At 36.0% G+C, this 21316-nt stretch overlaps 1 protein-coding gene across 11 annotated transcripts in view; it reads left to right on the top strand.

Moving 5' to 3' along the window:
- Positions 1–21312, top strand: part of MARCHF1 (membrane associated ring-CH-type finger 1) — a 150916-nt gene extending 129604 nt beyond the window's left edge. For all 11 annotated transcript variants that reach the window (XM_039323939.1, XM_039323938.1, XM_039323940.1 and 8 more), the window contains 2 exons: positions 13934–14081; positions 18135–21312. In XM_039323939.1, the coding sequence (XP_039179873.1) occupies positions 13934–14081; positions 18135–18433 (447 nt within the window). In that variant the 3' untranslated portion in view covers positions 18434–21312. The remainder of the gene's footprint in view (positions 1–13933; positions 14082–18134) is intronic.
- Positions 21313–21316: the final 4 nt, after the last annotated feature.

Genomic DNA, 21316 nt, shown 5'->3' with positions numbered 1-21316 from the left:
CCACAGTTTTTCAGCTTACTTACAGGGGGAACATTTGCAGTCTGTTTCTGTCTTCTCAATTCAGGCTCTGTATGTTTTTTGTTCTTAAGGCTTAATCTTATGCCTTATTAGCCAGAATTAACCTCTTTGTCCCTTTCTTGAACTTTTGTCCTCTTAACCATTGCCAGGTTGTATTGTTATTTATTCAGCCTCCCAGGTGATTTTTTGTTTGTTTGTTTGTTTGGACTGATCATGTAATACTTTGCCTTGCTATGTCTATTTTCTGTTCTTCATTTTTTTTTTCTTATAGGCCAATTTTCTCTCCCCACTATACAGTAAGCCTTCATGGTGAACTAGCTTCAGTGCATCTTCTTCATTGTCCTTCAGATATTCTCCCAATGCCCCCTTTTTTTCTTCAGCTTTCTAGTGTACTTGCAACATTCCATGTCTACCTATGCTGCTTGGTAAATATAGTCTGTCAATATCGCTTCATGAATGAAGAGCATTGTCATTATTTTTATGGGTTTTTAGTGCCGTTTGAATCTGGTCTACCGTTTCACTGTTTATCTAATGACTGGAATTGCCCAGGTATTAATTGCCTTGATGGTATTTCCTCCACTGAGTTTGGAATTTAAGATTTTCTTTACTGTCAACATGTATTTTCTTTTAACCTTGACTTCCATGCTTGATGTTGTCAGCTTGAAAGATGCCCAGGTATCTGTAGTGATTGGCTTCATTCAGATTCTTAATGTCATTTCAAATAGGGCATCAGTTTTCACTATTTTTCCCCAGTTCATAGTAAGGGTAACAAATTCTCCAATCAAAACTCCCTTAACTATTTTGGCTGTTTATATGGAGGGTATTTATCAGTGATTCAATTTCAAATGGTATTTTTCTGTATAGTTTCAGATTGTTGACGTGGGGTAGCCTGGCAGATGTTCTTGACATTTGATAGCCATGGCTGACTTGTTTAGTATTCTTAACAGAGGAATCAATTTGATGACAAATAGTAGTGGTGATAGTGAGTGTCTTTGACACATTTTTCTCTTGATGTTAACTTCTCTCAATCTATTCCATTGACCAACAACAGTGTCTTCTATTGTACTACTGCTCTTTATACAAAGCTGCTAATGTTTCTAATGATTCCTGTTATTTCTATGCACGTGATTTTCCAGTCATGTATTATGGAGTCAAATGCCTTCTTGTAATCAGTCCATGCAACATTCAGATTGGTTTTCCTTCTCTCAAAGTTTTCCAAAATCATTTTGTCAATTGGAGTTGATCTTTCATTCTTCTGCTGTTTGGGTAATTTCCTTTCTTCTTTAGCTGAAAAGAAGGAGCTTGTTTTCAGTGTTGGGTTACCTCATCAATTAGCAATTTGAAACTTGTTAGTAAACAGGTATTTGGTGTGTATTGCTTGGTTGTTAAACTGCTTGGTTGTTAAACTGCTTGGCAGTGAATGGGTGCAAACCAGTCAAATGTTTCAATCAAAAACCATGCAGTTCATCTTCATTTAGTGCTGACCAGTTATTGATTTTCTCTGCAATTTTCTCGACCATTTTTGCTCTTATTAGAAGTTCTTTCATTTCAGCTTCTTTTCTGTTTGTATCCACATCCTTTATCCAAGCTGTATTCTTGTTGTATTTCTTTGTCCCATAGTTGTGCCCAGAACTACACTGTTTCTTCTTTATCAGATGTTGACTGGTTAATATTAATGCATTGGTAGAAACATTTCTGATTTTACTGAAATTAAAGGTTCTGCCTGTAGTAAGCTTCATATCTTCTAATTTTCTTGCTATTACTGTTATTTGCTGCTTTATTATTTCCCATTCTTCCTTGATTTTCATTGTTCCTAGGTAATATTTCTTAATCAATAAATATGGTCTTCTTGTTCTTTAATTTTTTTCTTTCATCTGTTTTATATTTGCTGTAATGTGTTTTAAATGCTTTAATCATCTTGGAAACTGGCAATATTTTCAGTAGTGATTTGGCTTAAAGTCCTGTTTTTTAAAGGGCTCAATAGGCCTATTAATTATTTTTGAAGGCTTTTCATCAAAATTGGAAAGAATCTCAGTTGCCATGTGTTATTGCAAGCTTTCTGTATATTATCTTCTGCCCATGGGTCTAGAGGGAATTAAATATGAAATCTGACAAAGGGTTTTTGACATTTCCTAGCAGGCAGTTCTAGATGCTATAGCCAACTTTCAATGGTAGGTTCTAAATTGGGAACATTTCTGTGATAGCTCATTCCATCTTTATGATGGCCCCTAGCATTACGGTAGAAATTCTTTAATTACTTCAGAGTTACAATGGCCTGCTAAAATGCATTTAATTGGTATATTCCTTTGCTGAAAATATATAATACTAAAAACAGCTTAAGGATGCTGGAACTGATGGCCAGAAATGGTCTGCGCACCAGTGATTTGAGCCTGGCTCTATGAGAGGAGGTGAGCTCCCACCACTCACTCGCCAGGTCCTCCCCACCCAGCAGTTCAAAAGCATGCAAAATTACAAGTAGATAATTGGGCACCATTTTAGTGGAAAAAAACCTAGCTGCATTCATGTATGCTGACAGCAGAAGCTGGCTGGATGCGAGGCAAGGCAATACGAGGCTAGTTGAGGTAAGGCCAGTGGACGAGCCTGGAAGAGCCAGTAATCCGAGCGCCGCTAGTCAGATGGTGTAAAGCCAGTTCATCTCCTGCGGTGAGCCAAGGATAGGCACACAAGTGCTAAACAGAATGAACTAGCCATATAGGTTCTCAGGACTGCATTGTGTCTATCATTTGTAAGTTTCCATGACATTGTATACCATATTCTAAATAAGTAAGTAAGTAAGTAAGTACTTTCAACCTAAAGAGAATTCTAACAAGGTATGTACAAAACAATTGGTTACAAAACTGTGCACAGTTTCATTCTTTCCTGAAATTTGTAATAAACAGCGAATATTTATTGATAGTTCTCTTCATGCTTCCTGTGAGCTACTCTCATAATTTAAAAATATGCCAGACTATATTGATTCTTAAAAGCAGCATTCCCTGTGGAGACAGCTGGTGTTGAGAAACTTGGATTTCTTGTTTTTTTCTTCCTGTTCAGCACTTTAAGCCCTTCTTAGACCTGCAGGTGACCTGTACAAATTCTTCAGAGAAAGAGGAAGCTTCTGAACAGTCCTAACTATAATATATTGCTAGTATTTTTCTACATATTGCTTGGTGTAACTATAAATCTTTGTGCATTCTCATCAGTTTTATAATAAGGATCATAATAAAATGACAAGTAATATTGGTTAGGATAACTAACATTGATTTTCTCTGGGAGTAATTTTATTTTTAACTAAATTGGTAACATCTCTGCTAGTCTATGCGGTAACTGAGTGGCCTGTGTTTCTCTTAATTTTCAGTGCAGCTAGGAGATGTTGTCAAGGTAACCTGCCTCAGTGTTTTCTTTCCAACAATAAACTGTGGCTGTGACATGGCTAACCTTAAATCACTGTCATTCTTGGTCATTTGTAAGGTCAAATGTTTCACCAGTTAAGCATAAAGGCATGACACTGACTTTTTCCCTTCTTTGTTTGTTCCCATGTCATTAAAGAAGACATCATAGGGGAATTGCATGGATTAGACATTTTAAATCTAAAGCAATGTTATAACATTTACAGACAATTCAGAGAAAGTATGCAAAACCAAGTGCTCTTTGTCAGAGCTATATTTGTTTTCTTTCTCACTGGTTCAATTTATATAGCCACCTAAGTAACATGCAATGTAACAAACAAAAGCAACACATAAAAACCAACTCCCCCAACCCCTCCATTAATTACATTAAAACATATTGCATCCCTGGCAACCTCCTCCAGTCCCAAACAATCAAAATCAAATATAATGAATTCCTTTAGAACAGGGGGTTGGACTAGATGACCTCCAAGGTCCCTTCCAACTTTATTATTATTATTATTATTATTACTCCCAGTCTGTAGAAAGACTGTCTGTGGTACCGGACTGTGGCATACCAGCAATTGGTCCACACAAACAAGCAAAGCCCCATCCGCTGGATGCAGGCAGCAGACAAAACCAGTCCAGTCCACAGAAAAACCTCTCTCCACGTAACCGGTCCCTGGTGTCCAAAAGATTGGGGACCTCTGCTTTAGAACACAAAATGGTTGCTCTGCTGGTTCTATAGATGAGAAGGGAGAGGGAGGAGGAGGAGGAGGAGGAGGAGGAGGAGGAGGAGGAGGAGGAGGAGGAGGAAAAATTTAAAGTATGACTATCCTTTTAATAAATGTAATTTACATAATAGAATAAAGAAGAAAGTGAAAGACATCAAACCAATTAACTAAAGCTCTTATCAAAAGCTTGGACAAAGAAAGAAATGTAAATGTTTTTATTCAAAAGGGCCTCTAGAAAATAAGACTCAAACATAATTAGGCTTACTACACCCTCTTGTGGACATTTTCTTATCACTGCCTCCAACTATACAATAAAATTTATATTTTCTTATTTGCTAACCCTATTCCCTGTTTATATTTTCTTTATATTAAAAAATTGTTTAAGTACCAACTTATCTGTTTCATTTTCTCTGCTTGACAGAAATCATAAATGTAATTTTTAAGCAAAAAAATCAACAACCTGCATAAATCCATATATGTAAAATCTTTTCTTTTTCCTTTAAGCAAAGGAATAATACAATTCAAAAAACAAACACAAAGAGTCACATTTTATGTTGGTATTCTTAAATTCATGTTTCATTCTGGAGCCTAGAAAATGTCCAAGTACCAGGATAAGGTATAATGCGCCCAGCATGGTAGTTAATTCTTGTAGAAAGCTGTTTAAACTGCTACTTAGAAATGTTACATGGTTGCTCCCAGGCTTAGAGTCATTTACTCATAGACTCACAGCCTTGGAAAATAGCCACAAACGGTTCTTTAGAATACACAAAGACCAAGTGAATTTAAAATAACAGCAGAACTTTACTGATTACAGTGTATATCTATTTGTTCCTCCACACACGTGTGCATACACATACTCATCTACATTTACCACAATCCTCAACTAGGCTGCAAGCACTAACCAGAGGGATGGAAGCCACCAACTCTGAATTAAAACATGACAAAGAGTGCGCAGGCTTCAGGACCCCTTTTATCCACCAATGTCCTTGCTTTGTTGATTCACAAGACTGGCAGCTACTCTTGTTACAATCTGGTAGCTTTTGATGGGATTTGGGGAAGGATTTCCCATATGCCCAAGTTCATTTGTCTGGTTTAGGTGACATTTTCCCTTTGTTTCCTTAACAACTTAGTTCCTTCTTATCTACCTCCTGAAGGAATCTTTTAGACAAGATTCCTGACTATCCACCCTGCTTACATGCCTCCATCTTCTTTAGGCAGGGCAGCTTCAGCCTAGTCTTACACAGATGCTCTTTCTTTTACTGGAATCTTTTATATCCTCAGAAAGTACTTTCCACTCCTTGCTTTTTAAAATAATTTCAACCAGACTCAAGATATTGATTGTCCTGGAATTAGGCTCTCATTTCTGCTTAATACTGAGCGTACTGTACTCATCTACCATCCATATGACAGAATGTCTTTATTGTCTTATTCTTTTTGAAGTTTACTGCAAAAGAGGAGTTTCCCTTGTGAACATTTGTGAGATAATTCATTCGCAAAAACTTTTCTGCTTATACTTTCATTTGTCCTGATTATATTTTACTATTTTGTAATTTTTGTTTATATTGTGGACCCTTTTGGACAAGGTTTTGTGGTTGATATTGTTATTAATAAGAATTTAGCAATTGTAGTAGAAACAAATCCAATAAATAATTCAACAAAGACATTAATCTGCCAGTAAATATGCAGATTTCATCTCCAAGTGATTAAATTTATTATACTACTAATATATAGTTTTGACGCTTCAAATTATATACAAGATTATAAGGCTAAATTACTATATGATAATTCTTCTAATTTAGCTGAAAGTTGTAAAGGAGACAAATTTCAGATTTAATGCTAATAAATAATGCACTAATTTTAAAACTTTTGAAATTAGGAGAAAATGCCTCCATGATCGTAAAAGGATTTAAATAAACCTAATGCAAATAATCGAAGGCAACTTAATTATAGGATGCTTTGTAAACAGAAATTAAATCCTGGTATGTCTATTAAAAGACTCTCTATAGGGTGGCAGAGAATTCTGGGAGTTGAAATCCACAAGTCTTAAAGTTGCCAAGGTTGGACATCCCTGCTCTAAAGCAAGGTTGGGAAAAAAAAAAAAACCTGTTCCCAGCCTTTGGAAAGCTTGCAGTTTTATTTCTTTATGATAAACAAACAGCAAAATGTGACATTCATCTTTACAGAAATTGCTAAGTTACAAGCAAAGTGTATTAGTTATCCAGATTTTTTTTAAAAAAAAATGATAGGTGAAAAAACTATTAAGGTAATATTTACTATGAAATATTGCTTGTAAGAGAAAATTCATTATTCTTAAAGATAGACTCCTAAACTGATCCTATATATTTGGCAAGCATAACAAGTATTAGTATTTTAGAATATAGAACATTGCTCTTACTGCAATTAAGGGTTTGTTTGTTTTTTAACAAAAACCTCTTTAACAAAATATGGATATATGAATGGCAGGAGAGTTACAACCCAACTAATTGATCATGAAAATGTTAAGGTGATGAACTCATTGTGCAAGATATATATAATAATATTTTACACATTACAGTGCTGATATGATAAGCCATGTTTTCTTCTGACTTAGTTTGCAGAATAAATTATTGTAGGCTAAATCCAAACAACCCACATTATTATTTATTTTACTTATGCCCTACTGTATTTCTGTGAACTTAAGAGAGAATGTATGATCATCTCCCCAGTTTATTCCAACAGTACTTTAAAGTGGGTTAAAATGAAAAAAAAAAAAAAAAAAACCTTTGGCTTTTGTCAAGGAAGTCCTGTGGTCCAAAAGCAATACATTATACCAGGGGTAGGCAACCTTGGCTCTTTTATGACTCATGGACTTTAACTCCCAGAATTCCTGAGCCGGGAGTTGCCTACCCCTGCATTATACCAAACTTTTCTTGTCAATCAAGAATTTTCTTGTAAATCAAGTATATACTTGTGAAAGAGAGTGAAATCTGTTGGATTTCCATTTTAAAAATATTCTTGAAAACCTTTAGGGTGTATTTAGGGCATTTGAACAGCTATTGTCTATAGGATCTAAAAGATGATAATCTAATAATCTAAGGGAGATTATTCTATAATGTGGGTGCTATAACTAAAACAATGCTTGTGGGTTGCATCCTTCAGTGGCCTCCCTAGGGGATAACTAGCAGACAAACCTCGGAAGAATATACTGGATCGGTTGGAGAAGCTAATTACATATGGAGAAGAATTTTATATTTTATACTTTGGACTGATCCAGCAATCTATTTGGTAGTTCATGCAGAAATGGTAAAAGAAGGATAATGCAAGAAAAAAACTATGATCCACCAATATAGAAGAACATATGATCCTTGATTTCATTATATTTTTCTGATATTTTGATTTTTGATTCAATGTTGTATAAATCAGGTGTATAAACCAATATAAGGTGGCACCATGGCTAAGACACACACACACACACACACATATACACACACATACACATTTGTAGCATTTTTTTATTTTAATAGATGAAGGCAAAACACTGATACAATTTAGAAAGAAAATACCTTTACCTTTCTGTAGGCCTAAGTAAAACAAAAAAATGCTTTCATCAGATGCAGTATGGTGAAGAAAAACATGAAATTTCTTTTATAAATTGTTCTCCGCTACCCTCTAGTGTCCAATACCTTGTACTCACAGGATCAGCATTTCATTAAAAAGGTCCAAATAAGTAGTATCAAACATATAAACAAGGCCACTAAACAATACAGAAGGATCCTTATAGATTTATAAAACCATATATGTGATATATTTCTTTGCTTATTAATATATTAATATATCAACACATTCCAATCACACAGGAACTAGATATACATACATATCAAATAAAAAACACATGAATTCGAACATCTGTGTGTGTGTGTATACTTACAGTACACATACACACAATTGCATGCATGCATATAAATCACATATGAATTATAGATCAAATGAAGCATTTCAAATTTTATATTTCAATATCAAGTAGATTCAAAATCATTACAAAATCTATCACTATAAGAAGATTCAAAACAAAGTTAATATTCTTTGCCAGAAACTTAGCATCTTTTACTAAAAAGTATTTTATCAAAAGCATTATACAAAAAGCATTTAGATTTCCCCCTCTGCATGTTTGACATCTGTATTCCAAATCAGGGCTTTTCAACTTTTTCACCAATTGTACCACTTTTAGGATATGGCAGTATTTGAGTACCACCTAACAAGGTGTCAAAAATTTGATGACCAAAAAAAAAGGAAAAAAGTGATGAAGTGCAGGTAGTCCTCAACTTACAACAATTCTCTTAGTGACTGTTCAAAGTTACAATGGCGTTGAAGTGACTTATGACCATTTTTCACACTTATGACCATTGCAGTCATGTGATTTATATTTGGATGCTTGGCAACTGATTCATATTTATGATGGTCACTGTGTCCCAGGGTCATGTGATCCCCTTTTTCAAACTTTTGACAAGCAAAGCCAATGGCAGGGCTGCTAGTGGCCAAGTGCTAAGGCGGGATTTCCTTCAGACCCTCCCTCCTCTCTTCCTTCCTGTTTCCCTCCCTCCCTCCTTCCCTGCCTCCCTCTTTCTCATTCCCATCTCCTTCCTTCTGAAGGAAGAATTTGAAACTACCCCCCCCCCTATTTTCCCTCTTCCATATATTTATCAAACAAGGAAAAGCATCCAGAGACAGAAAAGACAAACTGCTGAGGGAACTAGCTTAAAAAGCTAGCATTCTAGCTACTGGCTAGAAAGGAAAGTTAAGGAGCCGGCAGCCGGCACTTAAGGAAAAAAAACAAAAAACAAATTAGCAAGTACTGGATGTCGGCTAAGGAAGCCTCCCCAAATGGCTCCATTCATTAGTAAACAAATGCTACAGGCAAAATCCATTCAGGACAAAAATACTTCAAAATGCCTTGCAGCAAAACTTACAGCTAACAATAACAGAGCAATAGAATTAGAACCAGTAACCCCTCACCCCAAAATCCAACTGTCAGATCGTCCTGGAATTGGTGCTCCTCAAAAAATAGCTGACGAACAGGTACGATCAACAATGGTAGTTTAATTCACTCCATCTGGATTAAAGTCAGCACTGGGAGTGGTTTGCTCCCAGTGCTGTATATAGGCCTCAGCCGTGCACCACACCCACAATTTCCTATCCCACCCATCAAACCAGCATCCGGTCCACTAATCCATGTACTCCCTCCCCCCCCAGTCAGTTCCTTAGCTTATAATCGTCCTGATCAGTCACTCAGCTGAGTGTCGCTGCAGTCTGGCTCCTCCTTGTTTAACTGGCATCAGCCCGGCGAGGCGCACACTGATGACATCATTGGGAGTGTCGGCATGCATCACAGCTACCATAGGCCCGCCCACCAAAGCCAGTGACGCCCATCAATCCCAGATGCCGAGGGGAACTCGCCGACATAGATTTGGAGCCAGTAAGCAGTGTAGAGACCGGGTGAGCACTTCCCTAGGTCCCCTGACAACTTGGCCTCGCAGGGCTCGACACCAACACAAGCCATTAGCCACAATAGAAATTGCCAAACACTCCTTAAGAACACAAAGCCCACATTGCACAAAGTCACAAAAATCACATAAGAATCCTTCCACTCTCCTGGTTTGTTGTTCAGCTGATCCAGAACTGAACTGCTGAAACAGCACTTTGCTTCTGCCAATAAACATCTCTCAAGCAGACAACTTCCTCTTATCTATTTCAAATGGCAGCACTTCATTTTTTTCCTTTTCTCTTCCCTGGAAAGCAAGCCCCCAGCTTTTTCTTCCAACACTTCCTTCCTTTCCGTTTTCCTCCCTCCCTCCCTCCATGCCTCACCTCCAGCTGATGCTGCCTTGCTTCATTCCTTGTGAAAGGTGACCCCTCCCCGCTGCATTTCTTGCCTGTTTGTCGCTGCCACCTGTGTGCGCGCCTGGCACAGATGGCTGCCATAGAAGTTGTAGATCAGCTCCCAGCAGGTCTGTGTGATCTCCTCTCCTCTCTGCCCCCCTCCTTCAGTGCAGCTCCAGCTGATTCCTCTTGCCAAGGCTGCATCTTTTTTTTTGTCTCCCTCTCCCGCCCAAACTGCCTCCTTTTTTAGCCTCTCCTGTCTCTGCCCCCCCTTCTCCTTTCTCTTCCAGGTGAGCTGGAAGTGCCCATTCTGGGGCCTTTGCCTTACCCTAGCTGCCCTGCAGCTCCTGAGGACTCTATCATGGCAAGTCCTGCGCTGCGTCACTTTGGCTCATTCCCTCCCCCACTACACTTGGCTAGGCTGGGCAGGGCCGCATACCACCTGCCAGGTGCCAATGTACCACCGGTTGAAAAGCCCTGATCTAAATGATTATTATATCTTTTTACGGAAAATTTGGGCTAAAATGAGTCAAACATAAGGCAGACTTAAACTTATTAAATTGCTCCTTATACGTGAGGAGCTGTCAGAACCTCGGGAGATGTTTTCACCACAAAAGAAAATGTGGGAAGTACTCAACATGTTTATATTTTATGTCTATAATAATATGAATTTAACAGCTCTGTGCAACACTTCAGAGTCACTCTCAAAAAAGAAAAAAAAAACCTTTGCGGAATACAGGAGTGTAATGTTGTACCTGTTGGCAACACTATGTGGCTTTTCTTTCTCAGAATTCCATAGGGAAGGCTTGTAATGCCCCCCAAAAGTGCAGTTGCTTACAACATTGAAAGCAGTTATGTCACCTGCATTAAAAGCACATTGTCACCTGCATTAAAACAGGTGATCAAATCTGAACAACTGCAAGCTCAAATACTTGATTATCTCACATAGAGGAAAAAGGAGAAAGGTAAGATCATACCTCTTAAGCAATGTTTCTCAACATCAGCAATTTTAAGTTTTGTAGACATCAACTCCCAGAATTTCATAGCCAGCATGGGTATTTTTTTCTGTTTCCTTAAATGGTAGATTCACTCAAAACAAATATTCCTGAAAGTAACAAGGGCTCAAGCCATAAAGGGACTTGTAGATAATAACCAGCACCTTTTTGGATCTAGCAGTCAACCAGTATAATCCCATAACGTAAGGATTGTTCTACTAAACCAGTTAGAATTTCCCAGCATGTAGACAGCTGCATTACTGTATATGCCATCTGCAACTTTAATTCATTTTGAAGGGCATCCCCATATGAAACAAATTGCAGTAGTGTAATTGAAATCTGACAAATGTCATGTGTCACTTCAGCATTTTCTGTTTCAGGCTAGGAGCACCTGATACGTGCCATAGCAGCTGCTACTGACCAAAGACTTTCCTGGTCACAAATTTAATTTGCTGCTCTAGCAAAAATCCAGCAGAAACCCCAATAACACACCTTTTCTTATTTTGATATTACATACAAATTAAGGGATGTCTGCTGCTTTATGTATCAGCATTCTCTTGATGCAAAACTTAGGAATATATTCTATTTCATGCTGGGATGTATGGTTTACACAGCTGAGAAGTGTAGCTATGTATTATATTGTCACTGTTGGCTGTGGGCAGCCTTAACCATAGTTTCATGGGGTTGTAGACAACTATAAGTCCAATATCCAAAGAACAAATCATGTTTCTTAATTACCTCACCCACAAACTACATCTCATTGTGTGGGCTGATCTGGCTCTGAAGGGAACCAAACATATTGGTACCGATGATACAGATATGAACGTAAAAGTACTCTGTTGGAATATTCATGAACAGGAAAAGTCAGTCAGCCAATGTGAACAAAGTGCTACTGAGTCTGTGCAAAGGAGTATTGAGTTAGGAGCTGGATTTCCAGTCTCAGGTTTGTCTATCTCTCTGTAAGAAGTCTTCAATTGAGCTATGTTGCTGTAAAGAAGAATGTATGGTATTGTAAATATTTTGATATAAATATAAAGAAGTTATTTTGAATCAGCCAAATGCAGTCAACTGTGAGAGCTTCTGATTTATTTTTTCACCAATAGAGAAATTAAAATTCTCTAACAAACTCACTTGTTAGAAGTCTCCCCCCCTCCACCTGATGTAACTATCCAGAGCATGAACATTCTTCTACCCATTTCTGAAGAGGAGCAGTTCAGGGTCAGGATTTGACACAATGGTGGAGGGATGGTCACAGCCCCTTCCCATTCCTCATACCTAGAGGGAAATTTTCTGGCATCTCCTGGGTCAATGGATTTAGAAAAGAAGCAACATAGAGGGAAGTATCCATGAGAAGTACAGTAGATGGTCAGAAGTAGAGAGTTTAGGACCAAGCAGGTATGTTACCATAGCAATGAACAGAAGTCATCAGAATTTCCACAGAGAAAGAGCTGGATCTCAATATGTTGGAATACCTAGAGGGAGGGGAAAGTATGTAAAATTTGAACCCTGAGACTGATATCTTGAATGAAAATAAAGACTAGGGGTAACATGATATCAGTGTTCCAATATTTGAGCGGCTGCTATTTTCCAAAGCAACAGAAGGCAAGACAAGAAATAATGGATCAAAATTAATCAAGGAGAGAAGCAACTTAGAACTAAGAAGAAACTTCCTAATAGTGATAACAATTAACCAGTGGAATAGCTTGCCTTCAGAAGTTGTGGGAGCTCCATCAATGGAGGCTTTTAAGAAGAGACTGGACAGCTACCTGTCAGGCATGGTATTGGTATAGGGCAGTGATGGTGCCCAAACTGTGACCCAAAATCCATTTATTTATTGCAAAGTGCCAGGACCACATCAGAATTGTGGTGCCTGAGGGGGAGGGACGTGGGCATGACTGCAGTGGTCACGGCAGACTGGGGGGGCATGGCCATGGTGGGCATGGCCACCTTGATTTTGCTCATGGGGGGATGCCTGTGGGTGCCAGGCTGGGTTGGGGGAGATCCAGGAGGGTCTTTGGTGGGTGGGGCAGTGGACAGGAGGCTCATCCTGCGGGGGGCAGGGGGCAGGGTGGGGGTGCCACTGCCGCAGGGCAAGGCAAAGTGAGGCAGAGGCCAGATAGAGTGGAAACCTGAAAAATGAAATGGCTGCTTTAATGAATAGCAGAGAGATTCTGGGCTTATGTAGTCAAAATATTTTTTCCATTAAAATTTTTAACTATACACAGTCATAAGAGATTTAATCTATTGTGTAAAATATAACATAGAATGTCACAACTCAATATCATTTAAAAGAAAACTCCATTTTAAATAGGCTTACAAGTTGCCAGTATCTAGACAAACATTGTCTGGGCTTAGCTGCTTTGTGCTTTGATCTTTGTGTTTTGGTAAAAATTGTGGGACTATAAATTAGATTGGAAAGTTTAAAAAAGAAAACTTCCTGGAAGAATGCAGTGGCATGTCAAATAATTTTGTCCCTCACTGTAGGTTCTCCTGCTTGAGCATGCTGTTTTTATTTAGGCAGTATAGCTTATGATATAGATTGTAAAAATGTAAATAAGAATAATTAACATTGTAGTTTAATAACTCTTGAGGGCACCAAATCAGAGGCATTGCTTTGAACAGTTTAAACTGATGCCATGTTCTAAAGGCGAAATTTCTATGTTCACCTGCAGGAATGTACAAGTCCATGAAAATCTTTTCCTTTTTTGTTTTAACTCCCATAATAGGAAATATTATGTTACTCTAATACACTTTACAAATACATTATTCAACGTTATTATATATCAAATTCTGAATTATGTATTTTTGAAAAAGAACACCTATCTAGTTTGTGCTATGAGAGACAGATTTCCAAGTTATTTGCTTTGCTACTCATTGTGGGAAAAAAAATGATATGAGCTACTTTCTTTGAAGTCCTGTAAATCCATTTTTTTTCACTTTGCAGTGGGAGAAACTACAGATGACAACAAGTGAAAGAAGAAAAATAGTTTGCTCAGTCACATTCCACATTATTGCTATTACCTGTGTAGTTTGGTCATTGTACGTATTGATAGATCGGACTGCTGAGGAAATTAAGCAAGGCAATGACAATGGTGAGTATATTGATCATTTTCTACTTTCACATAGTGTTACTTGCAGAATCAGTAGAAATACTCTATATTTCGCTAATACACACACTCAAAACATAAGAGTGGGTTTTATTTGCATATCCTTTCTATATTATAATCAGTTCTTGAGACACCAAAGCACCATAATTTAAATAATCGTTAAACATTTCTATATCACATCGTCTCTTCCTTTCACAGAATCCAACATTTTTAAGAATCCCTCTTATATATTCATGAATCCAAGTCGCTACCTCTTATATGTCCAAACAAGCAGTTCAAAATAGTTAATGGTTATGATTTTCTGTGGATGACATAACCTAGGAAATTATCTCCCAAACACTGTGAATAGAAAAGATTGTAAGTTTCCTTCAGGTTGATTTCCTGATCATTTCATGTCCATAAAGTTTTCTTGGCAAGAGTTGGAAGTAATTTGCCATTGACTTCTTCCAGGTTTGTTTCTTCCCCAAGACCTACAATTCCCTCATCCAAGGGCTAACCAGGCCTAACCTTACTTCACTTCCACACCCATACAAAGTTGGACAACTTCTGCCATCAGCTGAGATCAAGGATGGAAAGATGCAAGAGAAATCAAAATAAATCAATAATCCTATATAGTTTCCAACCACAACTATAGTAGCAGAATCCTGCAAACACTGAATCTAGAAAGATTCCGTGCTTTCTGTACAGCATGTTGCATGCTGCAGCTATTTGCAGAATCAAATGTTATTGTTCCTCTACTACACACAGTACTTGCCACAGGAAAATATAGCTTCTATAGAAAGCACTCTAAAGACTGCTTAGGATACATACTATATGTGCCTGCCATTATTTGTTTTATTAAATAAAACAATCCTGTATATAGATATCTAATCAGTGACAGGTATACGACTTAATTTGATCACCTTGCTTCTATCAATTTGTTTTCTGTAGATTAAAATATTTTGTGAACGCAGCTTATTTGGTCATTCAGTGTGTTGTGCAAAGCCAGAAAATGGTCAATATAGTGATCTTAAATATTCAGCTACTAAGTTCAAGTGTACATGTTTATTTATTTATTTGTTAAATTTATTTGCCTCCTATCTCGCCATGGGGCTACCTTGGGCGGCTTACAATAATAAAAGAGAAGAAAAGGAGTGTAAGTAGAAGAAAAATAATAGAACAATAAAATAAACAATAACAAAGGAACAAAACTAGAAGAAATACATCAATATGTTCCTCTATATCACTGGAGTTTTAAATTGTTTAAATTATTCTGAAATACATTTCTATTTTCTTACTGGTTTCCACTATGTTCTTATTTATATATTTTTTACTAATAAAACCAAGTATAGGATCTTCACTTTAAAAAGTGCAATATTTTCTCCTTTAATGATCCATTTGCCAAATAAATGATGTGTGGCATTTTTAGAAAATGTCAGAAAAAAACCTTCAGTGATAGAATAACAATGACAATTCAAAGTATATAAGCAAATCTGATCTCAAAATAATATTCTTGTTTATTGTCTGGAAACATCTTTTGATTCTAAAAGTCTATTAAAAGTTCAAATGCAAAATAATTTATAGATATCAAATTGAACCAACACTGACTTTCTACCACACTAGAAATAATGTTATTTATTCTTTTAACTGCTTCAAAAGTAGAAACTTGTACATTTTCAGTTGACCTGATAAGATGTAGTTTTCTTCCTTTTCTTTTTCCTTCCATTCATTCATCCTTCATTTATTTGTTTTGAAACTCAGTCAGCTCTCATTCTATACAACAATCAAATCCCCTGAAACTATTTCTTTTGTACCATTCAATCACTTTGTATTCAGTCTACATTCATTCTTGATGATTTTTTTATTACAACACTTAAGTCATCCATTCCTGCTACAGCCAACTTGAAGATTTTGCTTCTCAAACACTCATTTCCTTATAACAGAGTATGCAAATCATTTCACTGTAACAGACTACATACTACTTATTACCAGCAGCTGATTAAAATTTCTCATCTTTAGTAAGCATTCCACAAGGTACATAAATGATTTTTAAAAACCTAGAAGTAGAATGTATGTGAAATAGAATATATGTATCATTTACAATCATTCATCCAATTTTTCCTGTCAGCTTAGATTTTCTTGATCTTTCATGCATTGATAGCCAGATCTGTATTCCGTTTTGTATCATGCAATATAATATTCATTGTAAATTGTTCAGGTTCACAGCCTGCAACATGGCATCTTAGGAATATAAGGTACAGACACATTCACTGCAAGCATCCCATATAAATTAATCCATAAAAAGTAGTAAACAAAGGAATGTCACGCAACCTTGACTTACTCTTTTCAATCTTGAACCAGACTAAGTGTATCATTTATTCTCAAGTATGCTTTGCTTCTGTCATATAACAGTTTTACTGACTTCAGTAATCGACTTCCCATTCAGTGTGCGTGTAAAACATTGTATAATTTAGCCTATTAAATCTAACCAACCATAAATGTTTTCTCACATTCAGACATTTTTCAATGATTGCTAAAAAGCAGAAATATGAACATGAGCAGCCTAAAATAAAGCTACACTGCACTTTCCAAATGGTATTCCTCCTTATCTCTTATATCACTTTAGACAGAATTCTGTCAAACTTCTTGCCAAGTACACTTAAGAAATTGTTCATTAATGCAAGTCAAGTATTCCTTTTGACAGGTGCATAGGCAGTTGTCACAAGCATTAAGCAAATCTTACAGACACTCCATAAGCAGACCACATTTGAACAGTTATCCAGTGACAATCCATTTCTGCAGACTTATTATTCTTCCACATTCTCAGCAGTAATTCTCTCTCTCATATTCTTAATGAATTCTCTATTATTTCATCAGAAGCAATCAGACTGATGATGTTTTTAGGTTTATATTCATTTCTCTCTGGATGGATGGATGGATGGATAGATAGATAATAGATTTTCCCTTAAACCATGTATTCAAAATGAAGAACACATTTTTCTAAGCAGATTTTTCACTAAACAAATACAATTCTCATTCATTTTCTTTATTCATACTAAATCTTTTAATCTCTTCTGCTTCAAACAGCAAAGCGTTTCCATGTTTAAACAAACTGTACTGAAGAATCTTAATTGTACAAATGATTGCTAACTATATAACCACTATAGTTCTCACATAACCATCATTTATCGAGTTAGAAGTTATGATTGTGCTGAATGATAGTTATGACAGGTCCTCAAAGTTACAGCCATTGCAGTACCCCTGTTCTGTTCCAGACAGAACACATTGCTTTGAGTTCAATCTAAAACAGACAGTTAACTTGATAGAAATGATTTTATAACAAATATTTATTGTCCAGGAATTCTAAGCAGAGACTTACTATGCTGTAGATGCTTCTGGTTTTTCATATCTGTTCATTCCTATAGGTAAATTGATATTGAATTTTCCCCTCTTCTTCTGATGATCATCACATGTTGGCAAAGGATCTCCAAGCCGTATGGCTAGGAGACATGAGGCTGGATGAACAAAGGATTCCCATCTGGCTTGTGTCCAGGAAGTCTCCCAATGACCAATGACCTTTTGAGACTCCTCCCACTGGCCCATCAACATACCTAGCATTTAACCCAATAACTGCCAGATATTCTAACATACTGATACACACCTAGAAATGGGAGGAAGATGGTCAAGGTTAACTGGGGTGAAAATTACAGTAGATGGTGCTGGATGAGTTCAGTGCAACAAAAAGTCAGAGATGGGGAAGGACAGGGGAACTGAAGTGGAGATGAGTGTGCTCAAGAGAAGCACGAGGTCCTTGCCTAACAACCGCAGCTGGGATTACCAGAACTTCTCTTAGTAATGAAAATTCATGTCCCGAATGAGGTTGTTAAGTGAAGTCTACCTGTAATAGATAATTTTTTGTCTTTTTACGAAAGTAGTAGGAAGTGTGCTTCTAAACCACCCAGTGAAAAAAGATAATTGGTTGTAAATATTAGAGAAATCAATAGAAACAGTGCTGATCAAATTAACATTAATCTCTCTCTTTCTTTCTCTCATGGAAAGGAGTCCTAGAATGGCCATTCTGGACGAAATTGGTTGTGGTAGCCATTGGATTCACTGGAGGCCTTGTCTTCATGTATGTGCAATGTAAAGTCTACATTCAGTTATGGCGAAGGCTGAAGGCTTATAACCGAGTAATATTTGTTCAGAACTGTCCAGATACTGCCAAAAAACTAGAAGAAAAAAATTCTTCCACCATTCAGAACACTGAAATTAAGGATACTGTTGTCGTTCCAGTATCACAGATAGATACAAACTTTCAGCAAACGGAAGAAACTATTTCTGATGTCATGCCAGTTTGATGAAAGTAGCATTTCTGGGGGGAACAAAGTGAAATGTTTCTATTAGCTACAAGAAAAAAAATTCAAATCCATGGAGTATGTTTGAAAAAAGAACAAACATAAAAAAATAAAATAGCAAGGAAAATTGATAATAAGCTGCACATTACCTCTGAAATGTAAATGAGAATTTTTTTTTTCACTTTTCTTGCTAAGTACAGTTAAAAGTAGAAGTGAAGAAGATAGAGAAACAAAAACTTCTAATGGGCAAATGGACATGCCAACACTACTATTGATGGCTTAAAAGAACTGCATTTGCAGAAATTCTACTGGTGTTCTGTTTACAAGAAAAAAAAACTTTTATGTGTATTTGCTACTATGGTCTTTTTGCTAATTATTGTAGACTTGGTTGGGGGGAGATCAAAGCAAATTTTTAAGGTTCTTATAAAGGTATGCATCAAAGCACAAATTATCTGTTTGATAATGTGATATTTAATGCTATGGTGATTACCCTACAACATTTCTGTAAAAACAACCATGCTGTTATTAAGTAATAATGAATTTTGAGTATTTGTAAACTAGAATATTAGAAATATTTTTCTTGGTCAACAATAGACACAGAAATAATTAACGGCAAATTCCTGTTCAATTCAAATTGCTACATTCATCTGGAGCAGCAACTTAGTTTGTAATTATTCTTATATAATCGCATATTAAAACAGAGAGAATTTTCCGGCTGCCTATAAAATTATTCTTCTAAAGGGTAATTCATTAAATCGGAGTATTAAGACACCAGAGTACTTTTGTTAACAAAAGGCTTTACAATTTTCAGTATCTATTTATTAGGATGAAAAATATGCAAAAATAAAAATAAAAATCAGAAGTTACAGTCCAATGATTTGTTTTAAAGATAGCCTTGAAAAAGTCAGTGTGGACAGCACTCAAATTATGACAATATTCAGTGTGAACTTAATTGACAACGTATATGCAGTAACTTCTATACAAGAAAGAATTTTAACAGTTAAGTATTCAATAGTTCATTTGATACTATTATTAATATATTAATATAAAATGAGGGTAAGATGTTTAAATTCATATCAATATAAAAATGCAGCCTGCAGGGATCCAAAGAATAATTTGGCATCCCATTTCAGAAGTATTTACCCAGGAGGTTTAAAGAAAGTAAGATATTTACCAAAAAATAAGTATCTTATTTCTATCACTGTTATGCTTGTTGATTGTATTGTGAGTTGTGCCCAAGTAATGTGAGTTAATAAAAGAAAATAGTAATAAGGGGAACTGATGATGAAAAGTTGCAATTGGTGATTTCTAAAAGAATTATAATTCATGCTGCAGATTAAAAAAAAGTAAACTCTTTTTCCTAAGATGATTATACTTGTTTGTTCCATTGAGAAATTGCAAAAGCAATTAATTTCATTAAGATAAATGGGTATTTTCTCACTGATGTCAGTAAGTCAGAACTTGTTACCATGATCAGAAATCTAGCTTGGTTGAAAAGATATTAACCATAAAGTTAATATTGTACAATACGATAGATATGACAAGAATTATAATGCTGGGAATCTTTTGGAAATGAAAACTGGGTAACTGAACCGTAAACTAAACAGTTCAGATAAAAGAAAAAAATGTGATTATAGTATTTTGTGGTGTTTAGATGATCCCATAATTTAACACAGATAATGGGAGAGATGGAAAAGAAGTCAGGCCACAAGCTGAAATCAAATTCAAACTGAGTGGTCTGCCTTTTCTTTTCTAAGTGACATGTAGAAGATCAAGATATAGTTTGGGTTATATTTATAATTTGGAGTGGTAATTTATGTTTTTTCTCCAACTATAAATATTTATGATGTTACTATGCTTTTCATAGAAGATCACGATGGCATTAAGAGCTGAAAACTGAACTTATATGCAACAAAATGCACTTTCAGAATAATACTGCAATGTGAATTTCTTACCATTCTGCTAATGTTTCTGTCAGTTCAGGCAGTTAGTTGCCCAACTATATATTTTGCAGAGCCTATACAATGGAGCCCATATAGGACAACATTGTGTAAAAGGATTATCATGCATGTGGTAAAAGGTAAATGACTGGTATTCATATATTTCAGAGCCAGTAAAATACTAGATTCATAGAAATGTTGGCATGTTTATATAGCATGATGTATTGGGAGAAAAGGTCTACGTGATTCCCATACCAAAATTTAGAAAAAAAACTTATAATTATGCCAGCAACAGTTTTAACCAAGATTTGTTTTGGTTTAATTCCATAGAACTTAGGGAATTATGTTATTTTTAAAATCTGATTCACTTAGAAACAAGTATGAAGAAACAGCTTTCAGCTGTATTTAAAAAATTAAATGTGTCCCACAGTTTGCAATATGCAATCTTTTATGCTGTCTTTTTTGAGTACCAGTTAAAGAAAAAGTATGTTACAGATAGCAGAAAAAATGTGGAATATATCGTCCTTTTAAGGAAAAAAAGCAAATTTTTAAATTCCATCATTTTTTCTTTGGTCGGTTGGTTGTTTTACTCTTAGGCAGCATTCTGTTCAAATTTTCCTGCTATCTGTATATCTAAAATCCTAATAGTATAATTGCTACAGGTGGAAAACAATCAGTAGCAAAAGTCAGTATTGCATTGTTGCACAGATTCCCATTTATCTGAAAATTATCTCTCAATTTCTGAAAATTGCACTGCAATCTATGATGCAAATATTTTATTATATATAATCACTGGACTTGCAAGTTTGTTACTTGTTTTACCCAGTTCTCTTTGGCAAGAGCTTTTGTGGGTGATTTGTGTATTAAAGAGGTTCTTGGGGTGAAGAAAAAAACTAATTGTTGTGGAACAAATTTGTATTTGTAATAAACAGATGACTCAAATGGG

This window comes from Crotalus tigris, unplaced genomic scaffold, assembly GCF_016545835.1.
Source record: "Crotalus tigris isolate CLP2741 ecotype Arizona unplaced genomic scaffold, ASM1654583v1 scf7180000024287.791202, whole genome shotgun sequence".
NCBI classification, from domain to species: domain Eukaryota; kingdom Metazoa; phylum Chordata; class Lepidosauria; order Squamata; family Viperidae; genus Crotalus; species Crotalus tigris.
The sequence above is the reverse complement of the archived record's forward strand: the minus strand, read 5'-3'. Positions and strand labels throughout refer to the sequence as shown.